Genomic DNA, 25,796 nt, shown 5'->3' with positions numbered 1-25,796 from the left:
TGGATACCGAGGCCTGAGTTAAAGTGTTCAGGGCAGGAGGTCCCTGGCACCCTGAGCTCAGAGCCCCCTGGGGCATCTCTTTCTCTGCCACAGAGGGAGTGACCGAGCAGAACGGGGGCAGCACACTGCAGCGGATGGCAGTCACCAGAGAGGACAGCGGGACCTACGTGTGCTGGGCCGAGAACAGAGTGGACCGAGTGCAGGCGGTCAGCTTCGTCCACGTGAAGGGTAGGGAGTGACCATGTGGTCTTTCTCCAGACCTCTGCTGACCCAACCTAGTGGTTTTTCTAAGAAACTGGCCTCCTGATCTCTGAACTAGTACCTCTCCACCCTGGCTGGGCAGTAGGATCTCCTGGGGGGCTTTATAAAATACCGAGGCCCAGGTTCTACCCCCGACTCAGTAAAGGTGAGGCCTCGACATCAGTATTTTTTACCCTCCCCAGATGACCGGCTGTAGGGAGAACTGAGATCTGACTCATCAGCCTGAAGCACTGCCCTCAGCTGGATGGTGTCCATGTGGGAGGGGGATGGGGGCCAAGGTACCCTGGCAAACAACGCGTGAATCTCGCCAGCCTGCCGGTTGCTCCCCACAGCCCTGCCCCCCACAGCCCTGCACAGTAACCCTCATGTCACTGTGACTTGTATGTCCAACTTTAGGATGGGAGGGTGGGGCTCGATGGAGGGGAATGAGCTGCCCAAGGCACCAGGATTCAACTGTACTGTTGGTAGATTCAACCTCAGGAAACCGGCAGGGATGAAAACCAGCACAGGGCATCCAAGAGTGGTTTAAGAGTTGCATGAAATGAGAATCAGGGATGTCTTAATGTTGCTGTGTCCAACAGAGGTGTCCTAATGATTGTGTAGTCCTTGTTTTCCGAAGTACCCTGCCGCTGGGCTAATCCGTCTCTGAGCGCGAGTGTATGACACTCATACACTTTCTCCCCTCCTGTGCCTGTCTCAGGCATCACTAATCAATCATAGCACTATCCCCACTCAACTTCAAATCCTTCTCAGCACAGTGTTCCTGGCAGCCACTGCCAGTCTAGTTCACTTGACCTGCGACATGGAAGCTGTATGCCATCCCAGATGTATTGACTCCACACAGCCGTGCTGAGCCAGCAGGAACCTCCATAGGTTCCTGGGGTCTGTCTGGCAGGCTTTTGGGGATGAATTTATGGGGATTTTAGCCTGAAGGAAACCTCCTTTCTCACTCCTTGTCCACTGTCACCTTGTGCAGAGGCTCCTGTCCTACAAGGGGAGGCTTTTTCCTACCTGGTGGAACCCGTTGGGGGCAGCGTCCGGCTGGACTGTGTGGTCCGTGGAGAGCCAGCACCCAACATCCACTGGATCAAAGATGGCCTTCTGCTGCAGGGAAGCCGGCTCCGGCACAGGCTGCAGAATGGCTCATTGACCATCCGTAGGACCGAGGCAAGGCGGGGCCTGGGCTGGGGCCACCTGGGACAACCCTCCACTTTGTCTGATTATCCAAGACGGTTCTTTAGGTTGGCACCACCCTCTACAGTCTACAAAGCATTTTCCTGCCTGTACCCAGAGATCCTCGCCTGACTAACTAGGGTGACCTCCAGCCAGTGGCTTAACTTCTCTGTGCCTCCATTACCTCATCCATTCAATGGGGCTAATAATTGTTCTACCTCATAGATTTATAGTGAGAAATCAGTGAGATGACCCACACCAGGTGCTTAAGAGTGATCGGCCCCTCAGTAAGGCCAATATATGTTACTAATAACAACCGCATGGAGCAGAGTAAGAGGATAAGAGTGCCTCGTTTTACAGATGAAGACACTGAGGGTCAGAGAGGCCCACAGCCAGTAAGCACCTGAGGCAGGACCCCAGCCCAGGTCTCCTGATTCCTACTCCACGCCATTTCCAAAGCCTTGAGCTCGGGGGCAGCCCCTGCTTCCCTTCCCTTCTGTGTCCCAAGTCCCAGTGGTGCTGCAGAATTCCACAGTGCGATGATGTCAAGGACTCATCTTAGGGGTCCTTGATCTTGCCCATCTTGGAGCCAGTCTCAGACGGGTAAAGGCAGCAGCAGCAGCAGCAGCAGCAGCAGTAAGGGTTGCCGTGACCTGAGTATTTGCTGTGGACCAGGCACCATGCCTTGCATTTAGGGAGCATGATTTCATTTGATGCTCACAACAATCTTATCGGTTATTATCCCCGTTTTAGAGATGGGGAAACTGAGGCTCCAGAGACATGGTGAACACTGGAGCCCGGATTCGGTCCCATCTCGGACTGATGCCCAAATCTATACTCTTAATTGCATGCCGTGCTGCCCGCTGGGAGTGGCCTCCGGGATATTATCTTCTGGGCGTGGACAGCGGCCTCAGGCTGCCCCAGCTCCATCTCACGGTGGTGCTGCCACTGGAAGCGAATCTGAGCCAGCATTCTTCCTGAGGTGCATCACTGCCATGGTCGTGGATATCCTGGGAAGAAACTTCCCTATCACCAAGGCCAGGAAGTGCTGCAAACCCTCCCCCTCTGGAAGGCTCGAAGTGCGCACTCGCACAATAAAAGCCCCGGGGAGCCTGCAGTGCTGAAACCTGTTCTTGTCTAACTCAGTGTTTCCCAAACTTGCTCCAACACAAAGCCCGTTTTCTAAGGAATTCCTAATAATGTGCCGTGGAGTCATAATACTTTAACGCACACAGTTTGGAAGAGGCGGATCTAAACCATGCTTCTGCGGCATATGGCTCCCCTTAGAGCAAGGAGTTGCCACCACCCCAAGCTCCAGGGGCGAAAGGGGCTGGATTCTCCTTGGATTCTATTGACAGGCAGCCATGGAAGCCCCTCTGGAGGAATCTGCGGGCTCCTGGCTGGCTTATGCTCTAAGCTCCTCCTGGTTAGATGGGTCTTGCTCCAGGTGCCCCTGTCTGTGCCCAGCTGTCCCCAGATGCCCCCCGCCCCCTCGTCCTCCTCTCCTGAATGCCACGCCCCCGCTCCCATGCCCACCCACAGAAGGACGACGCGGGACGATACCAGTGCCTGGCGGAGAATGAGCTGGGCGCGGTGGAGAAAGTGGTGGTCCTTGTGCTGCAGAGTGAGTCTCAGCCCCACCTTTCCTGGGCCCTGGGTGGGGACCAGGTGAGGCGGGCACCCAGTGAGGTGGGCGCCCAGGGGGCAGCTGTGCCGAGGCTGTGGCTGCCGCCGCCCAGGCTGTGTGATGGGAAAGGAGGGCCATTCTGAATCTTTGTTCAGAACACACAGTTGAAGTCCCATGAACTGTCTCCCCAATGTGGAATGGGAATTAGGGGCTGGTGAGTACTGGGGACCCAGCAGCCAGGCCTGGGGGGCCTGTTTATTCAGAACTCAAAACTGTCATTAAGATCATAGAGACAGCTCCTGTGTTTGCCAAGCAGGTTATAGCTAACAATAAGTCTAAACAGGGATTAAAAAAATTTTTTTTATTGGAGTATCATTGATTTACAATGTTGTTAGTTTCTGCCGTACAGCAAAGTGAATCAGTTATACATATATACATATATCTCTCCACTCTTTTTTAGATTCTATTCCCATATAGGTCATTACAGAGTATTGAGTTCCCTGTGCTACACAGTAGGTCCTTATGAGTTATCTATTTTATATATAGTAGTGCGTATTGTATATGTTAGTCCCAGTCTCCCAATTTATCCCTCCCCCACCAGAATGAAATAATGCCATTTGCAGCAACATGGATGAACCCAGAGACTGTCACACTGAGTGAAGTAAGTTAGACAGAGAAAGATAAATATCATATGATATCGCTTATATGTGGAATCTAAAAAAACGATACAAATGAACTTATTTACAAAACAGGAATAAATAAGGATTTTTAATGAAACTTTTCATTGAAGATTCACACACAGGAGGAGGGTACATGTCACAAGAGTACAGCTCAATGAATTTTCATAACATGAACCCACCCAGGTAACCTGCACCCGGATCCGAAAATAGAACAGTAACAGTTCCCAGACCCCCCCTCCATCATGCCCCCTTCCAGTCTCTACCCCCTCTCGAGGGAATCACCGTCCAGAATTTTACCTTTTTAAAAAATAGCTTTAGGGCTTCCCTGGTGGCGCAGTGGTTGAGAGTCCGCCTGCCGATGCAGGGGACGCGGGTTCGTGCCCCGGTCCAGGAAGATCCCACGTGCCGCGGAGCGGCTGGGCCCGTGAGCCATGGCCGCTGAGCCTGCGCGTCCGGAGCCTGTGCTCCGCAACGGGAGAGGCCACAACAGTGAGAGGCCCGTGTACCGCAAAAAAAAAAATTTTTTTAATAGCTTTATTGAGACATAATTTACATACCATAAAATTCACCCATTCGTATTATTCACCCTTAAAAAAGAAGGAAACTCTGTCACATGCTACAACATGGATGAGCCTTGAGGACGTCATGTTAAGTGAAATTAGCCAGTCACAAAAAGACAAATACTGTATAATTCTAATTGTATGAGGTCCCTAGAGCAGTCAAGTTCTCAGAGACAGGCAGCAGAATGCTGGTTGCCAGGGGCTGGGGGGAGGGGAAAGGGAATTAGTGTTTAATGGATATAGGTTCAGTTTGGCAAGATGAAAGAGTTCTGGGGATGGATGGTGGTATTGGTTGCACAACAATGCGAATACAGTTAACACTGCTGAACTGTACACTTAAAAACGAGGAAGATGGTAAATTTTATGTTATATGTTTTTTACCACAATTTTTAAGTGAAAAAATCCACCCATTATAAGTATACAGTTTGGTGATTCTTAATAAATGTATAGCATTGTACAACCCATTTTTAGAATATTTCCAAGTTCCCTCTGCCCATTCGTAGTCAATCTCCGTTCCCACCTCCAGCCCCAGGCAACTGCTGATCTGCCTTCTGTCCCTATAGATGTACCTTTTCTGGTAATTTCACATACATGGAATCATACGCAGTTTTTGGTTCCAACTTCTTTCACTTACCGATGTTTTGGGGCTTCATCCATGTTACAGCGTATGTCAGCACATCATTCCCTTTTATTGCTCAATAGTATTCCATTGTCTGGATTGACCACATTATGTTTATCCATTCCCCAGTCACTGTTTCTAGTTTTTGGCTCTTGTGGATAATGCTGCTGTGAACATCTGTGTATACGTCTTTGTGTGGATATATGTTCTTTCTCTTGAGATTCCTGGGAGTCTAATTGCTGGGTGACCTGATCACTGTATAGGTCACTTTTTAAGAAATCACCAAACTAGCTGTACAGTTTTACTTTCCTCCCAGTAGTGTATGGGTTTTGGTTTCTCCACATCCTTGCCAACACTTGGTAATGTCAATCTTTTAAATTTTAGCCATCCTTGTGGTTACAAAGTAGTATCTCACTGTGGTTTTAATTTGCATTTCCCTAATAACTAATGATATTGAGCATCTTTTCATGTGTTTATTACTCTTTCATATGACTTCTTTGGCTAAGTGCCTATTTAGGTCTTTTGCTCGTTTTTAAATTGGATTGTCTTGTTAATATGTTCTAAGAGTCGTTTACATAGTCTGGATACAAGTCCTTTATCAGATAGATGATTTGCAAATATTTTCTCCCAGTCTGTGGCCTGTATTTGCATTTCCTGTATTTTGCCTTTGAAGAGCAAAAGTGTTAAAATTTGGTGAAGTCCAATAGTATTTTATGGATCGTGTTATATTTTTAAAATCTTTGTTTAACCTAAGGTCACATTGTCTTCTGTAATTTTTACAGTTTTTGTTCTTATATTTAGGCCAAATCCATTTGAGTTAATGTTTGTGTGAGATAAGAATCTAAATTCCTCTTTTTTTTTTTTTTTTTTTGGCATATGGATATCCAGTTGTTCTATACCATTTATTTAGATCTTTTCCATTTCTCTCAGTGATATTTTGTAGTTTTCGGGGTACAAGTCTTGTACTTTTGTTAAATTGATTACTAAGTATTGCATGATTTTTGACGCTATTGTAAGGGGAATTCTTCTCTTAGTTTGATTTTTTGGATTTTTCATTGCTAATACATAGAAATACAATTGATTTTTGTTATCTCGATCTTAAATCCTGCAACCTTGCTAAATTAGTATTTAGTTCTAGTAATTTTTTGGCAGATTCCTTAGGATTTTCCACGTCTTCTATGAGTAGAGCGGTTTTACCTCTTCCTTTCCCCTCTGGATACCTTTAATTTCTCTATGTTGCCTATGGCATTGATTAGACCCTCTGACACAAGGTTGAATAGGAGTGGCCAGAGCAGGCAGCCTTGCCTCGTCTCCAGCTTAGGGAGGAGAGCATTCAGTCTTACACTACTGAGTATGATGTCAGCTATGGGTTTTTATAGATGCCCTTTACCAGGTTGAGGAAGCTCCCTTTTATACCTAGTTTGTTGAGTTTTTGTCGTGGTTGGGGGTGAGGGAGGGAGGTTTCTGGTTCCAGGCAAGACGGAATTAGAGGCACTTCTGCTTATGCCTCTTGCTAAGGACAGCTTAAAAACTCTAGACTTTATATAGAAAACAAACACTGAAAGACTCTGAAAGGTAGAGAAAAGAAGGGTGGGCCAAGGATCTTGGGACCTATGGGATGACATGGCAGCAAAATCCCTAGTTTTTCTTTTTGCCTCATATATCCTGGGCAGGATGCTTGAGCAGCCAGCAACCTGGAAATACCAATGGGCTCAGACAAAATAAAATAAAATAAATAAAAAAATGAGGGCCCCCCAAAAGTCTGCTCTCTCTTGCTAAAGGACCAGAAAAAGGACAGCATATCAAGCTAGAAAACTTAGGTAATGACACCCTGTTCCAGCCAAACACCCATCCACAAAGACCAAGTGGGAAACCTACACTTCTGCCTTTTCCTTGCTGTCCCGAGGCACCCCTCTCCCCGCACTGCGGGGTGGGCAGGGGGTCATGGTGTCAGATGAGGCCAAGTGGGGGCAATCACCCTCCCAGCCAGGTCTGACATCCGTGGAGGCCTAGTGTGAACTCTGAACTGTGTGCCTGCCCAGCGATGGTAAAGCACCCCTTCTTGTTCTGGGGTGTCAGTGGAGGCCAGCTGGGGAAGCGGGGTTTCTACCTTCACCTGGAAATAATGAGGCCACACCTCCTTCCCGTGGCAGCGTCAGAGGCAGCCTGTTAAAACAAAAGAACTAGAGTCTTTCAACTCAGACTGTTCAGTATACACTTGAAACTCATTCATCATACCAAGAACAAGGAAAATCTCAACTCAACAAGGACTTGAAAGTGGCCGTGGGCAGCTGTGAACATGCTTAAACATGAAAAAGTAGAAGATCTCAGCAAGGAAACTGATATAAAGAAGAACCAAATTAGCACTAAATTTATAATAAACAAAATTAAAAACTCAGTGGATGGGTGTAATTGTACAAAGAGGACAGAGGAAAGAATTAGCAAATTTGAAGATATAACAGTAGAATTTAACTAGTCTGAACAACAGAGAGAAAATAGACTGGGGAAAAAAATGAACAGGGCCTCAGCGATCTGTGGGACTACCCCCAAAAGATCTCACATTCATTCATTAGAGCCTCAGAAGGAAAGGAGAAAGACAGGTGAGAAGTAATCAAAGAAACAGGAGCTGAAATTGCCCAAAATTTCACCAGATACGTAAACCTACAAACTCAAGGAGCTGAGGAAAACTCAAACAGGATAAACCCAAAGATGTCTGCACTGAGACACATTGCTATCAAACTTCTAAAACTTAAAGGCAAACTTCTGAAAATTAAAATAAAGCTCCCATCTTCCATCAATGAAGCGGAGCATGGTTGTGGAGTAATTCAAAGTTCAGGCAATTTTGGGGGGTGATCAGGAAAGACCTCTTTTATTTATTTATTTATTTATTTTTTGCGGTACGCGGGCCTCTCACTGTTGTGGCCTCTCCCGTTGCGGAACACAGGCTCCGGACGCGCAGGCTCAGCGGCCATGGCTCACGGGCCCAGCCGCTCCGCGGCACGTGGGATCCTCCCGGACCGGGGCACGAACCCGCGTCCCCTGCATCGGCAGGCGGACTCCCAACCACTGCGCCACCAGGGAAGCCCCGCAATCGGTTATTTTTAAATTAAGATATATAGGTTGTAGTTTTAGACATAATGCTATTGCACACGTAATGGACTACAGTATCAACATCCTTTTTATATGCTCTAGGAAACCAAAAAATTCATGTGATTCACTTTATTGTGATATTTGCTCTATTGCGGAGGTCTGGGACTGAACGCGCAGTATCTCCAACATGTGCCTGTATACACAAATAATAAGATGTTTCTAAAAGCTGCCCTGGGCCTCCCACAGGTGCCCCGGTGTTCCAGGTGAAGCCCCAAGACGTGACAGTGAGATCTGGGGATGCCGTGGCCCTGCGGTGCCAGGCCTCCGGAGAGCCGGTGCCCACGGTGGAGTGGCTGCGAGCGGGCCAGCCCTTGCGGACCAGCCGGCGGCTCAGGACCCTAACGGACGGGAGCCTGTGGCTGGAGCGAGTGGAGGCTGGGGATGCGGGCGCATATGAGTGCGTTGCTCACAACCTCCTGGGCTCTGCCACAGCCCGGGCCTTCCTGGCCGTGACAGGTATGGAGCATCCCTGCCCAGACCTTTGTGGACAGGGGTGGGATTCCCTGCCCAGCGGGGCCTAAAGCAACAGAAGTATATGATCTTGTAGTTCTGGAGGGTGAAAATCTAAGATCCAGGTGCCAGCAGGGTTGGTTGCTTCTGAGATATATGATAGAGAATCTACTGCAGGCCTCTCCCCTAGCTTCTGGGAGTTTGCTGGAGTTCCTTGATTGAAGAAGCGGCACCCCTCTCTCTGCCTTCATGATCACGTGGCATCCTCCCTGTGCTCGTCTCTGTCTTTAAATTTCCCCTTTATATGAGGACACCAGTCATATTAGGTTAGGGCCCACCCTCACGACCTCATGTTAACATGGGTACCTCTGTACACAGACCCTACATTCAAGTAAGGTCACGTGCTCGGGTACCGAGGGTTAGGACTTCAGCACATCCTTTTAGGAGGACACAGTTCAACCCATAACAGCATCCTTACTTTTTTAATGGAAACAACTAATTTGTACCTTGTGTATGTTAAGTAGAAAGGCCAGATAATTTTTTTAAATGTGTGAAGATAAAAGTAATGATCAGTTAGCTCCCATAATTCATTTAGAAATAGCTCAGGTAATTATCTGGGGTATATATTTCTACACTTTTTCTCTGAATATAAAGAGATACACTTCTTTCTTTTTACAAATGAGGTCAAGTGTACAAGTTGTGTTTACAACATGCCATATTTTCTTACTCTACTGTCCTTACTCTAGGACAGTAGCCTAGTTCACACCTTCTGTAATGATTTCATACCATTCCATAGGAACATGTTTTTTGTTGTTGTTGTTTTGTTTTTTGCGGTACGCGGGCCTCTCACTGTTGTGGCCTCTCCCGTTGCGGAGCACAGGCTCTGGACGCAGGCTCAGCGGCCATGGCTCACGGGCCCAGCCGCTCCGCGGCATGCGGGATCTTCCCGGACCGGGGCACGAACCCGCGTCCCCTGCATCGGCAGGCGGACTCTCAACCACTGTGCCACCAGGGAAGCCCCATAGGAACATGTTTTAAACTTAATTGCTGTTGGCTTCATTAAATAAACAACAGGTTTGTGGGTTGTTTTTTTTTTTCCAGTTTCCCCTCCAAACACCGTCCTGTGGTGCACATCTTTGTGTGCTGGACTGAATATTTCTATAGGATAAATTCCTTCAAGGGACATTGCTATATAAAAGATATTCAAAGGCGTTGAGGCCCCCTAACTCTCTCCCTCCTTTCCCATAAGTCTGGGGAGGGGCATCCTGGCCTTGGGGGACAAGAGGCTGCTGAGTCACCTCATGTCTGAGAAGGTTGCCAGTGGCTTGTCATTCCTGGCCTCCAATTTCCTGTCCCCTTCTAAAACTGCCGGGGTCATGCTGCTGCCTTCTTATCTGCTGCTCCCGACACCTCCTTACCCCGTTATTACAAGGCCAGGGGAAGGTTCATGGCCTTTTCCTGTCCCCCCCATAAATCCCAGAGCTGCAGGTATTTACGAGAGACATCCCAGATGGGCATCAAATCTCATCCAACCCCAGCTAAGGGCTGCAGGAAATGGCGTTGCTTCCTGGAATCCAGAATTAACCAGCCCCCGATCTACCCACTTAGGATCTTGGCAGTGGAGTGTTGTATGTTAGTTTTTTGACAGATCATTGGCAATTCGTTGTCAATTTCCCCTGAGGGCTGGTGAGTGGAGAGTCAGGCTGGGTTCTGTCTCTTGCCATCTGTCCAAACGAGGCAGCTGGCCCATTAGCCAGAGGAAGCATCCCCCTGTGCCTGTATAATCCATTTGATTAGTGCTGAAGAGCGTCTGCTAGCAGACTGCCTGGCGGCTGCTAGGAATTCAACCCACCCCAGCTGGGCCAGCTGCAGGGCAGCTGGAGCCAGGGCCACTGATGGAATGGGAAGCGTTCAGGTAGCAGCATTCATTTCCTGGCCCGGTGCCCTGCCTCCTCCAGTGTGCCTGGCCCCCCGCCCCCATCACTTGGCATTTTAGAACCCGACAGGTCTTTGGTGCGTCTGTGGTCCCACCTCCTCATTTTATAGATAAGCCAACTCAGGTGTGGCTTGGGGGCCAGATGTGCCCAGGTTTTCAAGAAGGTGATGGCAGAGCCAGAATTAGAAGCTGGTACCGTCCCTGTGTGGGGCTCCTCTTAAATGTCTCCCTTCTGTCTAGTAGCCAGGATCCCCTGAGTGTTGAGTTCATTGCCCATTAGCTGTGTGTCCTTGGGCAAGTTACTGCCCCTCTCTGAGCCTCAGTTTACTCCTTCATGAAATGGAAAGCAGTACCTGCATATCCCTGAGGGCACAGCGGTGGATAGTGTCACTCTTGTTCTCTTCCTTCCTCACAGGGGAGCCCCGGGGGAGCCGGGGCAGCATGACTGGGGTGATCAATGGGCAGAAATTTGGTACGGCTGTCCTCAACACCAGCGTGCAGCAGGAGGCACGTTCTGGGGTCACCACCATCTGCAGCAGCATCAGCCACATCCCTGCGAGTGTGGGTAAGTGGGGGCCAGAGCACCTCCTGCGTCTGGGGACCCTCCGACCTGAGCTGAGTCTGAGTCAAAGTGGATCGAGGTGCAGGCCACCTCCTCTCCACCCCACAACCCCCAACCAACCAAAATAACTGCATTTAAGATCAGCCCGAGAGTGCGAAATTACCAGTATTATGTGAATGCAGGGTCAGATTGTGACTTTTGAAACCACTGATTGCTGTGTGAGGTTTTTTTCCCACTGTTAAGGCAGGAGCTGCTACCGAAGGGAAGGGGTCACTAGCAAGGAGTAAGGGATGTGGGCTGCAGGGGACAGAAAAGGGGAAACGTGGAGAACAAAATAAGCTAGAAGGCCCAGAGAACCAAGAAATGTCCACTTTCAAACAGATTCATAAAATAGTGTGTCCTAAGCAAATGGAATGTTCTGGAGAGACATTACAGACGCTGCTGTAATGGACCCTGCCGTCTCACCCTGCCCAGGGGGTCCTGCATCCCCTCATGGGGGTCCAGAGCAGGGAGAGGGCAGTGTTGACAGGGGCTTTGCTAAGAGCAGCCCCTCCAGAGCTGCCCTTGACCACAGACTGTGTGAGCAGTGGGGGGTCAGGGGACTCTGGCTTGCAGGGGCGGGGTCACTCCGGGCTGGCTGTTGGCAGAGAGGGAGTGAAGTGAGACACTGCCCAGGTGTAGCTGCTTCTTCCAGCTTCAGGAGCAGGAACCGTGGAGAAGCATCTGGCTCCAGGCCGGGCGTGCCTGGCTCTGTTTAGTGGAAGCAGAGGCACAGAGAGGCCGGGACGTTTCTGCTCCCGGGGACAGGGGCCCAGCTGGCTCCTGTGAACATCAGCCCTCTTGCACCTCTTCTGAGCCAGCAGTGTGGCTGAGAAGCTGGACCGTCCCTGGCCCCAAGCAAACAGCCTCGCCCCTTCCCCAGTCCCAGACCCCACCTGGCCAGAGAGGAGGGCTGGGCATCGCGGGAAAAGGTCTGAGAATCCGTGTCCAGGGCACTTCTGGGCTCTTTCTTCCAAGTCAGTGGTTTAGAACCATCCTCCCTCTTCCAGGCTCTTCTGGAAGGTGTCTGCAAGTTAGGTGTCTCCTAGTTGATTTTCTGCTTGGTCCAGCGTGTATGTAGTGATGGTCGATGCAGTCCCATGCTCTGTGGTGACCCGGTAGCCCTCAATATTTATTGAATTCAGTTGAATATTAAAGGCACTTTTTGTATAAATATATTTTGCTAATTTTCACAACTACTCCACGAAGTAGTTTTTGTCTTCACCGCTTCCCACCTTCTGATCTAATTCCCGGCCCAGGCAATCACGGGCTAGGCCTGGGTCGGGAGGCAAAGGGCTGAGCTGTCCTGGGGGCAGTAGGGAGCTGCAGAGAGATCCTGGGCAGGAGAGCGGCTGCCCTCGGGGTCTGGCTCTAACCCAGCCTCTGTGACCACCCCGTCCAGGGCCTCTGATGCGGGTGCTTGTGGTCGCCATCGCCCCCATCTACTGGGCTCTGGCCAGAGAGAGTGGAGATGCCCTGAATGGCCACTCCCTGACGGGCGGCCGCTTCCAGCAGGAGTCGCACGTGGAGTTTGCCACAGGTGAGCGGGGGTCTCGCCGAGGTGGGCCAGGTGGGGCTGAGGTCTGAGCCCAGGGCCTCTCCCCCAAGGTGACTCCAGGCTGGGTGGGGATGGATTGCAGGGGAGCTGCTCACAATGACCCAGGTGGCCCGGGGCCTGGATCCCGATGGCTTCCTACTCCTCGACGTGGTGGTCAATGGCATCGTCCCCGAGAGCCTGGTGGACGCAGATCTGCAAGTGCAGGTGGGGGGAGAGCCCTGGGGTGTGCAGATGGGGCGCACGCGAGAGAGTGGCCTGTCCTGCCCCAGCCCTCCCCGAGCAGCTGGGCCCACTTTCCTTCCTGACTCCCCAGCAGGGTCTGGGGCGTGGCCTGGCTGGGCTGAGGGGAGGAATAACCCCACGGCAGGAGGGCGCTCTGGCCCAGCTTCGCAGACAGCTCGAGGGTGCCCAGCTGGTTGGAAGAAGAGCTGAAGGGCCCACCAGGCCCACACCCCAGCATCCCCACTGGGGGCGGAGGGTCCCTCGCCCCTTGGAAGTCGACATCATGATGTCCTCCCCGCCGGCCTCTTGCAGGACTTCCAGGAGCAGTACGTGCAGACGGGGCCCGGCCGGCTCTTTGTGGGCTCCACGCAGAGCTTCCTGCAGGACGGCCTCCTGTCGTTCCTGCGTGGCAACCACAGCATCCGGTACGACGCGGCCCAGGGCCCCCAGCCCCAGCTGGTGCAGCACCTGCGGGCCTCCGCTGTCAGCTCGGCCTTCGACCCCGAGGCCAAGGCCCTGCGCTTCCAGCTCTCCACGGCCCTGCAAGCTGGTGAGGACCCCGTCCCCTCTCCACCCCCCCACTGCCCCAGCCAGATCCTGCCAGGGCCCCCACAAGGGCCTGGGCTCTTTATCCCCGGGCGCCTTGGGCACTGGGGCCCTTGTGTCCTCAGGGTCTGTCCCCTTTGCCTAGCAGAAGAGAATGAAGTCGGCTGCCCAGAGGGCTTTGAGCTGGACACCCAGGGAGAGTTTTGCGTGGGTGAGCACCCGGCGGGGACGAGGGAGGCCTCAGCCTGGGAGGGACGGAGGGCTGGAGGGCCCGTGAGCGCAGACCACCGGACCCCTCCCCACCCCGCAGACAGGGACGAGTGCTCGGGCAGTCCCAGCCCCTGCGCCCACTCCTGCCGCAATGTGCCCGGCCGCTTCTCTTGCTTCTGCCCAGCTGGCTTCACCCTGGCCGGGGACGAAAGGACCTGCAGAGGTGAGTGGGCCCCAGGTGGAGAGGCTCGTCTTGGACCCGGCCCAGGTGTGCTCAGGGAGATTCCGGGGCTGGGACCCTGGCCAGGCGCACATCCCTCAGGGCACGCGAACCTGGGGGTTCCCATGCCCTGTTCCCGCTGAGAACGTCTTATTTTGAGGGCCACGGAGGGGAGAGGCTCAAGTACCGGGGGCGATGGGGATCTCTAAAGGCACGCACGTGGCCGCCACGTGCTCGCGGCACGCACACCCGCTGAGCCTGGACGCGGCCCCAGAAGCTTTCCCAGCCCTCAGCGGGCATTTCCAGTCCACCAGGCGTGGAAGTGAGCTGATACCTGTCTGGCCTGCTTGCCCTGCTTGCCCCATAATGAAGTTGCTGGACGATGAATCTGACCCTGAGATGCTGTCTGGACTCTGATCCCACACCTGTGTCCCTCCATCCCACCCGCGGGGCCTGGTGTGGCCGAGTCTCTTCGGGGCACCCAAAGGGCATTATCGCAGCCTCACTTCAGATGCTCCAGGCCAGGGCCTCCGGGCCCCTCAGGGGAGGCTCTGTGTGTCTGGGGGTGCCGAGATGATGGACAGAGCTAGCAGGAGGGGTGGGGACCTTCCTGCCAGGGGCTTCTGGGCCTAAGGACAAAGGCTGTGTGGGTAGGCTGGGCCTGGGGACGAGTGTTCCTGCAGCCCCTGCCCCCGTCCCCCCCACAGATGTGGACGAGTGCGCTTGGGAGCCCGACCCTTGCCGAGAGGGACGGCGCTGCGTGAACCTGCTGGGGTCCTACCGCTGCCTCCCTAACTGCGGGCCCGGCTTCCGGGCGGCCACTGATGGAGCCGGCTGTGAAGGTGACGGGCAGGGTGCCGGGCTGTCCCGACTCCCGGGGACCCAGTGGTTGCCAGGTTTCAGCAGAGGGCATGCTGTGTGTCACTGGGACGCTGGGCCTTCAGGGAAACTGGAACTCTCTTGGCAGAAGGAGTCGAGTGAGGCCGGGGAGAAAGCCTGAGCTGGGCTCAGGAGGTCTGAGTCCTGACCCAGCCTGGCTGCTGGTGACTTGAGTCCCTTTGGCAAGTGTCTTTTCCTTTCCGGGTCTCAGGCTTCTCATCTGTCTGATGAAGGGGGACCAGGTCAGGGATGGCACACGTGTGCCAAATCTACTGCCACTTCCCCTCTTTCCCCTCGTGGGTCACGGTCCAGCCCACAGACAGCCTCTGAATCCTTCTTAACACAGCTTCTCCAGCTACAGTGGCTACTAGGAATCAGTGGCAGTGGGCCTTTGAGACAAAACCTGGGTGCCACCCCTGGATGGGTGACCTCTAGGGTCCTTCCTGTTCTAGAATTCTAGGCTTTCATGACTGTGGGTCCTCCTGGTTTCCCCAAGAGAGGCCGTCAGTGGAGGGGGAGAGCGAGGTAAACTTGGACTCAGAAGAGGCAGTCCTCCCACTATTTCATCCCATGTCATCCCATTTCTAGGGCTGCTCCTGCCTTCCTCCCGCCCTCCCTTCCTTTCTTCTCACCAGTTTTTGAGCCCGGCCCATAGACCAGGGTCCTAAGCCCTTCAGGTGCATATGATCCAGTTTTCTCCCCATGATCCCATGAAGGAGTCCTATCGTGACCCCTTTTTACAGATGCGGAAACTGAGGCTCAGAGAGGGACAGTTACTGGCTCAAGGATCAAGAGACATGGCAGAGCTGAGTCCAAACCCAGGACTCTGCCTCCAAAGCCCACCTCTTAAGCCCCTTCCTTCTTTGGGACCCAGAACCTTCTTACCCTTCAAAGCTGGTATAATTAGGAAGGGTGGTGGCAAACGCTGGCATTCCTCCTGGTGGCACTGAAGTTGGAGATGGGGACGCAGATGAGGCGCGGATGCGGAGACGCGTGGTATGTCCTAGGGGGAGGGACTGTGGGCTCAGCACCCCCCCGCCCTTGCCCCTGCCTTTCCAGATGTGGACGAGTGTCTGGAGCAGACGGACGAGTGTCACTACAGCCAGATCTGTGAGAACACCCCAGGCGGGCACCGCTGCAGCTGCCCCAGGGGGTACCGGGCCCAGGGCCCCGACCTGCCCTGCCTAGGTATGGGGAGAGCCACGCCCTCCCTGGGACCCTGGTCAGCACCCACAGCTCACGGGCAGGGATCGGTTATGACGGGTGACACTGAGTCCTGTAACTAGAACAGCAGCCGACGCCGATTGTGTGCCCAGCACGTGCCTGATCCGTGCTTTGCCTGCTGTTTCCACCGAAACCTCACCCCCTGCCCGGCCAGGTCACCTTCCCTGGGAGCCCAGGAGGAGGAGGCGGGTGGAGAGAAGTGGGTGGGTCTCAGAGAGGCTTTGCAGGTGGAATGGACCTCACCAGGAGGCTGAAGGGAGGGGTGCTGAGGGACACTGGGGTCCGGAGCCCAGAGCTGGGGGCGGTGGGGGGTCCCCTCTGAGCAGTAGAGGCTGGAGCGGGAGAGGAGGCTGGGGGTGGTCCGGGAGAGGGAGGGCTTGGGGGCAGGCCTGTGTGCACGGGTGAGGCAGCTGGATTCTGGGGAGGGCCGGAGAGCAGCAGAGGCGGCTGGAGCTCGGTGGAGCGGCTGCCGCGCGCCCTGAGCCACCTTGGCACCCTGCCTGGCTCTGCTCCTCTCCAGATATCAACGAGTGCCGGCAGCTGCCCCAGAGCTGTGCCTACCAGTGCCTCAATCTCCAGGGCAGCTACCGCTGCCTGTGCCCGCCAGGCCAGACCCTCCTCCGAGACGGCAAGACTTGCGCCCCGCTGGAGCGCAGTGGACCAAACGTGACCACCGTCAGCCACCGGGACCCCTTGGTGGCCTGGCTGCGTCCCCGCGCCCCCGTCCCCGCTGGGTCCTACCACGCCTGGGTCTCCCTCCAACCGGGCCCCAGAGCCCTGAGCACGGGCCGGGCCTGGTGCCCTCCTGGCTTCATCCGGCAGAACGGCGTCTGCACGGGTAAGACCGAGCCCCAGCCGTGCCCACCGGGGACACACCCCGCTATGTTGTCTCAGGCTCCTGGGCTGGGCGTGTGGGTACCACACCCGTGTTCAGAAACCCAGGGTTCACAGGCAAGCGGGGTAGGCGGTGCAGGCAGATGGAAGCCTCCTTGCTACAAGGTTTCTTGGAGTCCTGGCTGTGCTCATCGGCGAGGGCCTTCCACAGTGGATGGAGTCCTTTCCAAACCATTTGACTTCAGAACACTTTACCCAGAGGGAGGGCAGATGTTCCCAGGAACCCACTTTGAGAACATTCCTCTTGGTGTGCAGAGGTGAAGTAGTCAGGCAGGGAAGGAGTATGTTCCAGGTTGACATGAGAATGTGAACAGGGACCGGGGGTTGCTACAGGGGCAGGGGGTGTCGAGGAGAGTCCCTGGGCCCTGCGGAGACTGGCGCCGGGCTGCAGAGGTGCGAAGGGGGAGGGTAGCCTGGAGGGCGGATGTGCTTCAGCGTTGCCACCTGGGCAGAGGGTGTCCTGGAAGCGCTGTCTCCACCCACCATGCCTTGGTGCGCATCAAGCCCAGGGAGTCTCCTAACCTCGCAATCCAGGGTTGGGTGGGGCAGGGCAGGGAAAAGGCCGGGTGCCTAAGGCAGGGACTTCCCTGGCTTGTCCCGAGCCCTGAGGTTAGTCGTGTGGCCACCTGGGCGTCTGTGACTCAGTGTTTCTCTCTCCCCATCCCCCCACCCCGCCCCCATGTCCCGGGCCAGACCTGGACGAGTGCCGGGTGAGGAACCTGTGCCAGCACGCCTGCCGCAACACCGAGGGCAGCTACCAGTGCCTCTGCCCCGCTGGCTACCGCCTCCTCCCCAGCGGGAAGAACTGCCAGGGTGAGCAGGAAGGGGCTTCTCTCACCCGGTCTGCTCTCTCCAGCCCCTTCCCAACCATCTCATGTGAGGGAGGGGCAGGGAGGGGGTAAGTGCCACCCCCAGGTGGCCAGAGCCAGGCCGGGACCCCCACTCCAAGCAGGAGCTAAGAAACCGCATGGGCAGCTCTGAAAACAGCCCTGGGGGTCGGCTGCTGCTCTGCTGTGTGTCACTGGGCAACTCACTTCACCTCTCTGTGCCTCAGTCTCCTGGTGAGATGGGGCTAACAGAGCCCTCCGCTAAACGTTGGGGAGAGACGTGTGGAGGGCGGGCACAGAGCCGGTGCTCGCAGCAAGGCAGCTGCTGCTGGGAGTAGCAGGGAAGTCCTCCAACTCCCAGGCCAGTGCATTTTCCCTAACTAAGGTGCTCTGGGGTCCGGCCAGCCATGCTGCTTCTTCCCTGTAAAGCGGGAATCATGTCTGCCTTGCCAGTCTCCATCCCCCCCTCTCTGTCACGGGGGTCAGTGAATGTCCTCTGAGAGAGTGGGGCTCCTACGGGGGGCAGAGGAGGATCATGGGCAGTGGTTCCTCTGGGTCCGAGGGCAGCCCTCATCTCCCCCAGCCTCTCCACCCCAGCTGTAGCCTTAGGAGGTCCCCAGAGTGCCCACCTGGGGAAATGGGGAGGTGCTAGGAGACTGCCACCTGGGCTATCATGGGTCAGGCTGGCTGGGGACCGGGGAAGGGGCCGTGCACCTCGCTGCCCTCGGAAGGCATCTCTCTCCCACTTAACCCTCCCCCCACGCCTTCCCTGGCTCCTTCTTGGGCCCCTCCCCCTTTGCTCCATCTTTTTACCCCCCATCTCTTCACCTACTTCCCTGCCCAGATATCGACGAGTGTCAGGAGGACGGCATCGAGTGCGGGCCCAGCCAGATATGCTTCAACACCCGCGGCAGCTACCAGTGTGTGAACACGCCGTGTCCTGCCACCTTCCGGCAGGGCTCCAGCCCTGGGTAAGGGCTGAGTTGGCAAGGGGGCGAATGAGGAGGATTCCCTGCCAGGATCTGGGCAGCCGACACTCTGGCTCCTGTATAGCCAGAAGGAGGAAGGAGGGCCTCCAGGAAGGCCCTGTCTCGGGCAGAGACCCTCTTAGGGTCAGTGGGTCAACCCTGCCAGGACTCCTGGGTGGGGCCCCTGAGCTCACGGGGCAGTGTGCCCTCAAGCACTTTCCTGCAGCCACTTGGGGTGTGAGCTCACCTGGACAGTGTCATTCCCTGCACAGTGATGCTTGGGCCATGCGTGGAGCACAGGGGGCTGGGAGACGCCAGAGTCGGGAGAGAACTGGAGGGAGGGGTGCTGGGAGATGGACACACAGGGACACATGGGAACACATGCATACATTCAGGAAACTCTGGACACAGGAACACACGTGCAGGTGCATAAACCCCACCCAGAATCCCACACAAAACCCCAGGGCTCAGACACGCGCAGCTACACAAACACAAAATACATTTCTCTCACTATGGCTACAGACACTCCCAAACGCGCACAGACGTGGGGACGGACCTTGGCTAGCGCCAACCAGCTGCAGCTGTTAGGGGAAGGAACCTGGGGTGGTGACTTGCCCCGGACTCTACTAACCAGGAAGCCTAGGCTGAGGTGGGGGGAAAGAGGGAGTGGGCGCCCTTGGCAAGGCTGAGCACGAGTCTTTGAGCACAACCCCACCCCCCCAAATCCAGACCCCGTGACTCAGCTCTGGGGCTCCGGGGGACATGGAGGGCTGTAAATTTTATCACCTATGGGGGTACCTGCTCAGATGGGAAAGGGCACGTCTCTGGCTTCCTGGGGCCTCAGTGTGCCGCTCTCTAAAATGGGCTAACAGTGGCGCTTGTAGAGAGGCATAGGGCGCGTGGGGTGGGGGGTCGGCGCATGGTTGAACTGCGGGGGTCGGGGGTGAGATCCGCTTTATGCGACCGGGCACACTCAGATGGCAACCCAGAGTCCGTCGGTCTGCCCCGCCCGCAGGACGTGCTTCCGGCGCTGCTCGCAGGACTGCAGCGCGGGCGGCCCCTCCACGCTGCAGTACAAGTTGCTGCCGCTGCCCCTGGGCGTGCGCGCCCTCCAAGAAGTGGCCCGCCTGGCCGCCCTCTCCGAGGCCGGCGTCCCCGCCAACCGCACGGAGCTCAGCGTGCTCGAGTCCGACCCGCGCAGCCCCTTCGCCCTGCGCCCGCTGCGCGCCGGCCGCGGCGCGGTCTACACCCGCCGCGCGCTCACCCGCGCGGGCCTCTACCGGCTCACCGTGCGCGCCGCGGCGCCGCGCCACCAAAGCGTCTTCGTCTTGCTCATCGCCGTGTCCCCCTACCCCTACTGAGGGTCGCGGTCGTGGGCAGCGGCTCTGGGGCCAGCGACCTCCGGGGATGGGGGGTGGAGAGGCGCCGGCCGCACCGCCCAGGTGGCCCTTGCCCACGCCACCTGCTGTGGCAAGCGACGTCATCTTCTCCCGTCCCCGTGCGTCAGCGAGACCTGCAGCAAACACGACCCTGCGCGCAGCCTTGACCCTGGGACAGCGAGAACCCGAGCTCCCCCTAGTCCCCCGCCCCCCTCCGTGGGGGTGGAGCCCGGCAGGCAGGTGACAAAGGCTGCCCTTAGGTGGCAAAGGGCAAAGGGTTGGGGTGAAGCCTGACCAGCTTCTCCAGGCTTGCCCCAAGCCCCAGGGGAACCTGGCCCGGGACACAGGGCACCAAGACACCCGAGGGGAGGGGCAGACCCTACCCTGTGGGGACGGCGGCAGTTGTCACCCGCCCATACCTGGCACTGTCATCCTGGCCCGGTGTGTGTATGCATGCTATAAAAACGTTTGCTTTCACCAATTCGATTTCTTGATCCAGTTATCTTGCTTTGGTGAGGAGGGGCTTTGGCTGGGAGGGAGACCACCACCCTTCTGGTCCAGGAGCACCGGAGGAGGAGTCCAGGAGCCTCTGCTCTTTATTCCTAGGGTGGCTCTGGCACCTTTCTGGGCTCAGTTCAGTCGTCCAAAAATATGAAAATACGACAGTGTCCCCACCCCCAGGGCTGTAGGGAGAATTAAATGAGAAGGAAATTGATCACACAGACAGCAGCTATCCATGGTAGCAAAAAGTAATGCTTAATTAAGAATAATTCCTAATTATATTTAATGAATTAATTAAATTTCATCATTCCATCATCCACCAAAGATTCATTAGGTCCTGCTTATGTGCCAGGCAGTGAAGGTAAAAATCCCTGTGCTTGTGAACTTACGTTCTTCGAGGCGAAGGGTTTATAAACAGCAAGGAAATGAAGAGTGAAATGTGTACTTTCCGTCAGCGAGGGTGCTGGGGAGAAAACCTAAGCTGGGAAGTGCGGGTTAGGGGGCAGTTTTTAATAGGCCGTTAGTGCGGGCCTCACTGAGAAGGCGGCATCGGAGCAGAGACCTGAGGAAGGTGAGGGAGACAGCTGTGCAGACATCTGCGGGAAGGGTGTTTTGGCAGAGGGAACAGCAAATACCAGGGCCTTCTGGCAGGAGGATGCTCTGGGGTGGTGGTCTGGTAAGGAGGTGTTGGGGGGGTAGCTGGAGCTGGGGGTTGGTGGGGGGAAGGAAAAGGGAGGTGTGATTAGAAAGGTAAGCAGGGTGGGGCAGATCCTGGGAGCCTCTGGGCCTGTGTAGGGCTCTTGGCTTTGACAGGGGGAGCTGGGGAGGGACACGATTAGAATGTCTATTTATGTATTGACCTGTCTCCAGTGTGCTGGGACAGGACTCCTAAGAAGCCCAGCGCTGCTTTTCCTCCCACTCCCCGCCGACCCTGTCCCTGCCCTCCTGCCTGGGCTGCCTGCAGCCCCTGCCAGCTGTCCCTCAACACAGTCTCTGGCAGAAGGAGGCTGTCTGTCTTGCACGTGGTTCTGGAGAGGAGGGATCCTTTCTTCCGGCTGTCTTTGGTCAGTGTGACTCTGTCACCTACCCCTTAGCATCCCCGTCTCTCATCTGGGCAACAAGGAAAGCTGAGTTATTTCCCACTAAGGTATGAATGACCATCAGACTTCATAAACGGAGCCTTCCAGCAATGCTGGGGTGAACAGAGAAGGAATCTCTGTGTGCATTTTACAGATGGAGAAAAGGACGCCCAGAGGGAACATGGCCCAGTCACTTGCTTGATAGGTGACCGGTTAATGGTTAGACGGGGACTCCTGACTCCCACCAACAGCCCCAACTGAATCTTCCCCAGGGCACTCCCACTTTCAAAGTTGGTTTCTTTTGAATCAGAGGTCTGCAAACATCTTCTGTAAAGGCAGATAGTGAATCTTTTTGGCTTTGGGGAACGTATTAAGCTACTCCCCTGGCCGCTGCAGGGCAAAAGTGGCCACAGCAAACACACAGAGGAGGAGTGTGGCAGAGTTCCAGTAACACGTTGTTTGTGGGCTCTAACTTCGAATTCATGTCATTTTCATGTGTCGTGGAAGTCTCTTTTTGATTTTTTTTCAACCATTTACAAATGCAAAAACCATTCTTAGCTTGCAAGCTTTACAAAACCAGTTAGGGACCATAGTTTGCCAATCCCTGGTTTAAAGCACAGAAGTTACCAATGGTGAAATTTCAGGCTGGGTGGGGAGAGATTCCAGGAAGGAGGGAAGCAGGGAGGGAGGGAGGGGCTTCCCAGTTCCCCCTCATACGCCATTTGTCCAGGGCCCAACCTGTAGAGACTTTACTTGGACTGAACTACCCTCTTTGTGCAGCCCGAGGGGCCATGGGTCACAACTTGACCCCTGCCGTTTGCTGGGCTGTTAATATTTTATGGAGCCAGGGATGTTGCAGCCCATGCAAGTGTCAGCCCTAGGGCCGTGGCATCGAAGCGCTGAGAACTGCTGCTCTCTCCTGCCTCGTGCTGCCCAGACTCACCCTGGCCCTTCATGTTTGTCAAAATACCATTTGTAGACTGTTCAATGCCCTATAGACCTGAGTTTATTTAATTCTCCCAGGAACTCCAGAGGCAAAGAATATTATGTCCATTTCGCAGATGAGCGATGGGGGCTCAGAGAAGGTGAGCCACTTGTCCAAACTCACACAGCATGGAGGGGAGGGGAAGAGAAGGACTCGATGCAGGCCCATCTGACTCTGCAGCCCAGGCCTCCAGCCTCCAGGCTCCCCTGCCTCCATTCTCCGAGGAGGGAAGATGGGGAGAGAGGAAGGTCCAGGCGCAGAGGCTGAAAAGGAGGGACATTGGCAACTCAAGCCCGGAGGAGCTGCCCAGGGAGTGTGCGTTCCATCGGCCTCCTTTCTCTCCCACCTTCTCTTAAATTTCCCATTTGAGGGAAGTGAGGCAAGTGAGAAGGAGCGATTGCTCAAAGTCCTACAGCAAGCCAGGGGCAGAGTTGGCCTGGAATCCAGGCTGTGATTCCGAGTCTCGTGCTCCCCACTCCCCCCACATCCACAGGATGGTTGCCGAGGAGAGGAGGTGCCTCCCAAGGGAGCTGAGCTCCAAAGGGGTGTTTTCCACTCTGCTTTTCCAGCTGCCACCACCATTGGCCAGGGCCCCATCCAGCTGCCTGGCCTCTGAGGCTTCTCTGAACCATCAGGGCTGGAAAACAGCCCTGCAGGTCACTCATTAAACTCCCTGATGCAGCTTTTCCAAGAGCCCACACTGGACTTTATGTTCCCTCTGGGCAGGGACTGGTAACCTGGGGTCCAGCCCAGAGGACACTCTTTGTTCCTGGGGCCAGTGCCCAGGCCTGGACAGCAGCAAAGTGGCTTCTGGTGCCAACCATGAGATGGTTGCTGGGCGAGGTGCTTGGGGTCCCTACACACCCTGGGCCCTCCACGACCTGCGAGGGCAGAGCCCTTGAGTGGCAGAGGAGAGACGGAGGATAAGAGGGACCTACTCCACGGTTAGGTCCACAGGCTGCATCTATGTTTTTAGGTTGCCAGGGGACTTAACAAGGGCACATCCATTGAGTGTGCCCTTCAGTTCAGACAAGTTGACCCCACAGTCAGAGCTGACCCTTAGAAAATGCACCCTGGCTGCGGTGTGGAGGGTGCATTAGAGCGGACAGGAAGACAGGTGAGGTGTCTCCTGCAGAGGTACGGGTGAGAGGTGATGGTGATCTAAGACCACAGCAGTGAGGGGAATTCCCTGGTGGTCCAGTGGTTAGGACTTGATGCTTTCACTGTCGTAGGCCCAGGTTCCATCCCTGGTTGGGGAGCTAGGATCCCGCAGTCTGCACGGCACAGCGAAAAATAAATAAATAAATAAAATAAAATAAAATAAAAAGGGAAAAAAAAAGAAAGGCAACAGCAGTGGGGAGAGGCGGAGGGGACCAGAGCCCTCATTTTTCTCTCTTTTGTTGCCGGAGATTTCAGGCAACTCTTGTGTGCCAGCATGAGACAGCATATGACAAGGGACCAATGCGGTGGGAGGAGGGGAAGGGATCAGAGAAGCATCCCCAAGGAATAGTATGTGCAAAGACCGTAAGACAAGGAAGAGCTTGGCACATTGAAGAAATTGCGAGCAGGCCAGTGCAGCTGGAGTGCAGTGGGTGAGGGCAGAAGAGGAAGTACAGGGTTCTAGATTTTATCCTAAGAATGATGGGGGACCATCAAAGTCTTCATAGAAATCATTTCAACTCATTAATATTTCAGAATTCATTATCTCTAAACTTTAAAGAATATTTTTAAAAAAGATATCTACAATACCATTATCATACTTTAAAAAATCAACAATAATTCCTTGCTATCAAGCATCCTGTCAGTGTTCAAACTTCCAATTGCTCATAAAGACGGTATTTCTTTTTTGCTTAAAAAAAAAACCCCAGGATCCAAATAAAGGCTACATGTTATGATTGATTACATCCTCTGTGTGTCTTTTAACTCAAAGTTCCCCTGTCTCTCTTTTTTTTTTTTCTTAAAAACAAACTTTATTGAGATAGAATTAGTCTGGGAATGCAAGGTTGGTTCAACACCTGAAAATCAAGCAATGTAATTTACCACATTTACAGAATAAAGAGAAAATTGTATCGTCTCAATAGATGCAGAAAAAAACATTTGACAAAGTTCAGCCCCTACTCATGACAAAAACATAAAAGCGAACTTCTTCACCTGTGAAAAACATCTAATAAAAACCTACAACTAACATCATACTTAATGGTGAAAGACTGAATGAGTGATCCTCTAAGATCATGAACAAGCCAAGGATATCCACTCCCACCAATTCTATTCAACATTGTACTGGGGTCCTCACCATTGGAATAAGGCAAGAAAAAAGGCACAAAGATAATACAGGGAAAGAGGAAAACTATCTCTATTCACAGTCAACATTATTGTCTGTATAGAAAACCCTAAGGTATTTACAAAATTACTACTAGAATTAATCAGCAAATTTAGCAAGTGCAGAAGACAAGGCCAGTGAACAAAAATCAGTTGTGTTTCTATATATTAACAACAACTGATTGGAAAATAAACTTTTAAATATTATTTACAAGAGTATCAAAAAACTTAAAATACTTAGAAATAAATTTAATGAAAGATAAGCAAGACCTGTACACTGAAAACTATAAAACATTGCTTAGACACCTGAGTCAAGATGGAGCTTTCGGCACTCCTACTGAAAATGAGGACATTTGTACCACCCATCAGAGATGCCCCACGTGCCAGGTCTTCGTCTTCTCTAAACAAAAGGCTTGGGCATTTGCCTGAGAATAGGCTTCCACCTGGCAAGTCATCCAAGGTGTCCAATAAAATATCCATCTCAAAGCTGGGCTCTGGAACAGCCATACCTCTGACCCCAAGAAGCCCTATCACTTCTAGCGCAAGAGGTGACCTGTTCACACTGATGCCACGGATCCCAGCCCTTTCCCATAATAGCCACACGTTCTTTCCCAAATGGAGGACGTCTACTCTCGCCTCGTCCATTTACAACCCCTGATCACCAGCAGGGACCTTTTTTGTTTTTAATTAATTTTTATTGGAGTATAGTTGCTTTATAATGTTGTGTTAGTTTCTGCTGTGCAGCAAAGTGAATCAGCCATTTGTATACATACATCCACTCATTTTTAGATTTCTTTCCCATTTAGGTCACCACAGAGCATTAAGTAGAGTTCCCCATGCCATTCAGTAGGTTTTCATTAGTTATCTATTTTATACATAGTAGTGTATATACGTCAATCCCAATCTCCCAATTCATCCCACCTCTCCT

At 53.8% G+C, this 25,796-nt stretch overlaps 1 protein-coding gene across 1 annotated transcript in view; it reads left to right on the top strand.

Annotated features, from left to right (window-relative positions):
* HMCN2 (hemicentin 2) overlaps positions 1-20,175 on the top strand; it is a gene marked incomplete at its 5' end in the record, with an annotated part of 150,276 nt that extends 130,101 nt beyond the window's left edge. Inside the window, 16 exons of the mRNA XM_082842097.1 lie at positions 94-228; positions 1,238-1,428; positions 2,977-3,058; positions 8,257-8,526; positions 10,872-11,021; positions 12,460-12,597; positions 12,698-12,819; positions 13,150-13,387; positions 13,532-13,594; positions 13,694-13,816; positions 14,521-14,655; positions 15,752-15,880; positions 16,437-16,754; positions 17,504-17,623; positions 18,482-18,608; positions 19,621-20,175. Coding sequence (XP_082698223.1) covers positions 94-228; positions 1,238-1,428; positions 2,977-3,058; positions 8,257-8,526; positions 10,872-11,021; positions 12,460-12,597; positions 12,698-12,819; positions 13,150-13,387; positions 13,532-13,594; positions 13,694-13,816; positions 14,521-14,655; positions 15,752-15,880; positions 16,437-16,754; positions 17,504-17,623; positions 18,482-18,608; positions 19,621-19,966 — 2,687 coding nt within the window. The 3' untranslated portion in view covers positions 19,967-20,175. The remainder of the gene's footprint in view (positions 1-93; positions 229-1,237; positions 1,429-2,976; positions 3,059-8,256; positions 8,527-10,871; positions 11,022-12,459; positions 12,598-12,697; positions 12,820-13,149; positions 13,388-13,531; positions 13,595-13,693; positions 13,817-14,520; positions 14,656-15,751; positions 15,881-16,436; positions 16,755-17,503; positions 17,624-18,481; positions 18,609-19,620) is intronic.
* Between the last annotated feature and the right edge of the window lie 5,621 nt (positions 20,176-25,796).

This window comes from Leucopleurus acutus, assembly GCF_964270905.1.
Source record: "Leucopleurus acutus genome assembly, chromosome: 7".
NCBI classification, from domain to species: domain Eukaryota; kingdom Metazoa; phylum Chordata; class Mammalia; order Artiodactyla; family Delphinidae; genus Leucopleurus; species Leucopleurus acutus.
The sequence above is the reverse complement of the archived record's forward strand: the minus strand, read 5'-3'. Positions and strand labels throughout refer to the sequence as shown.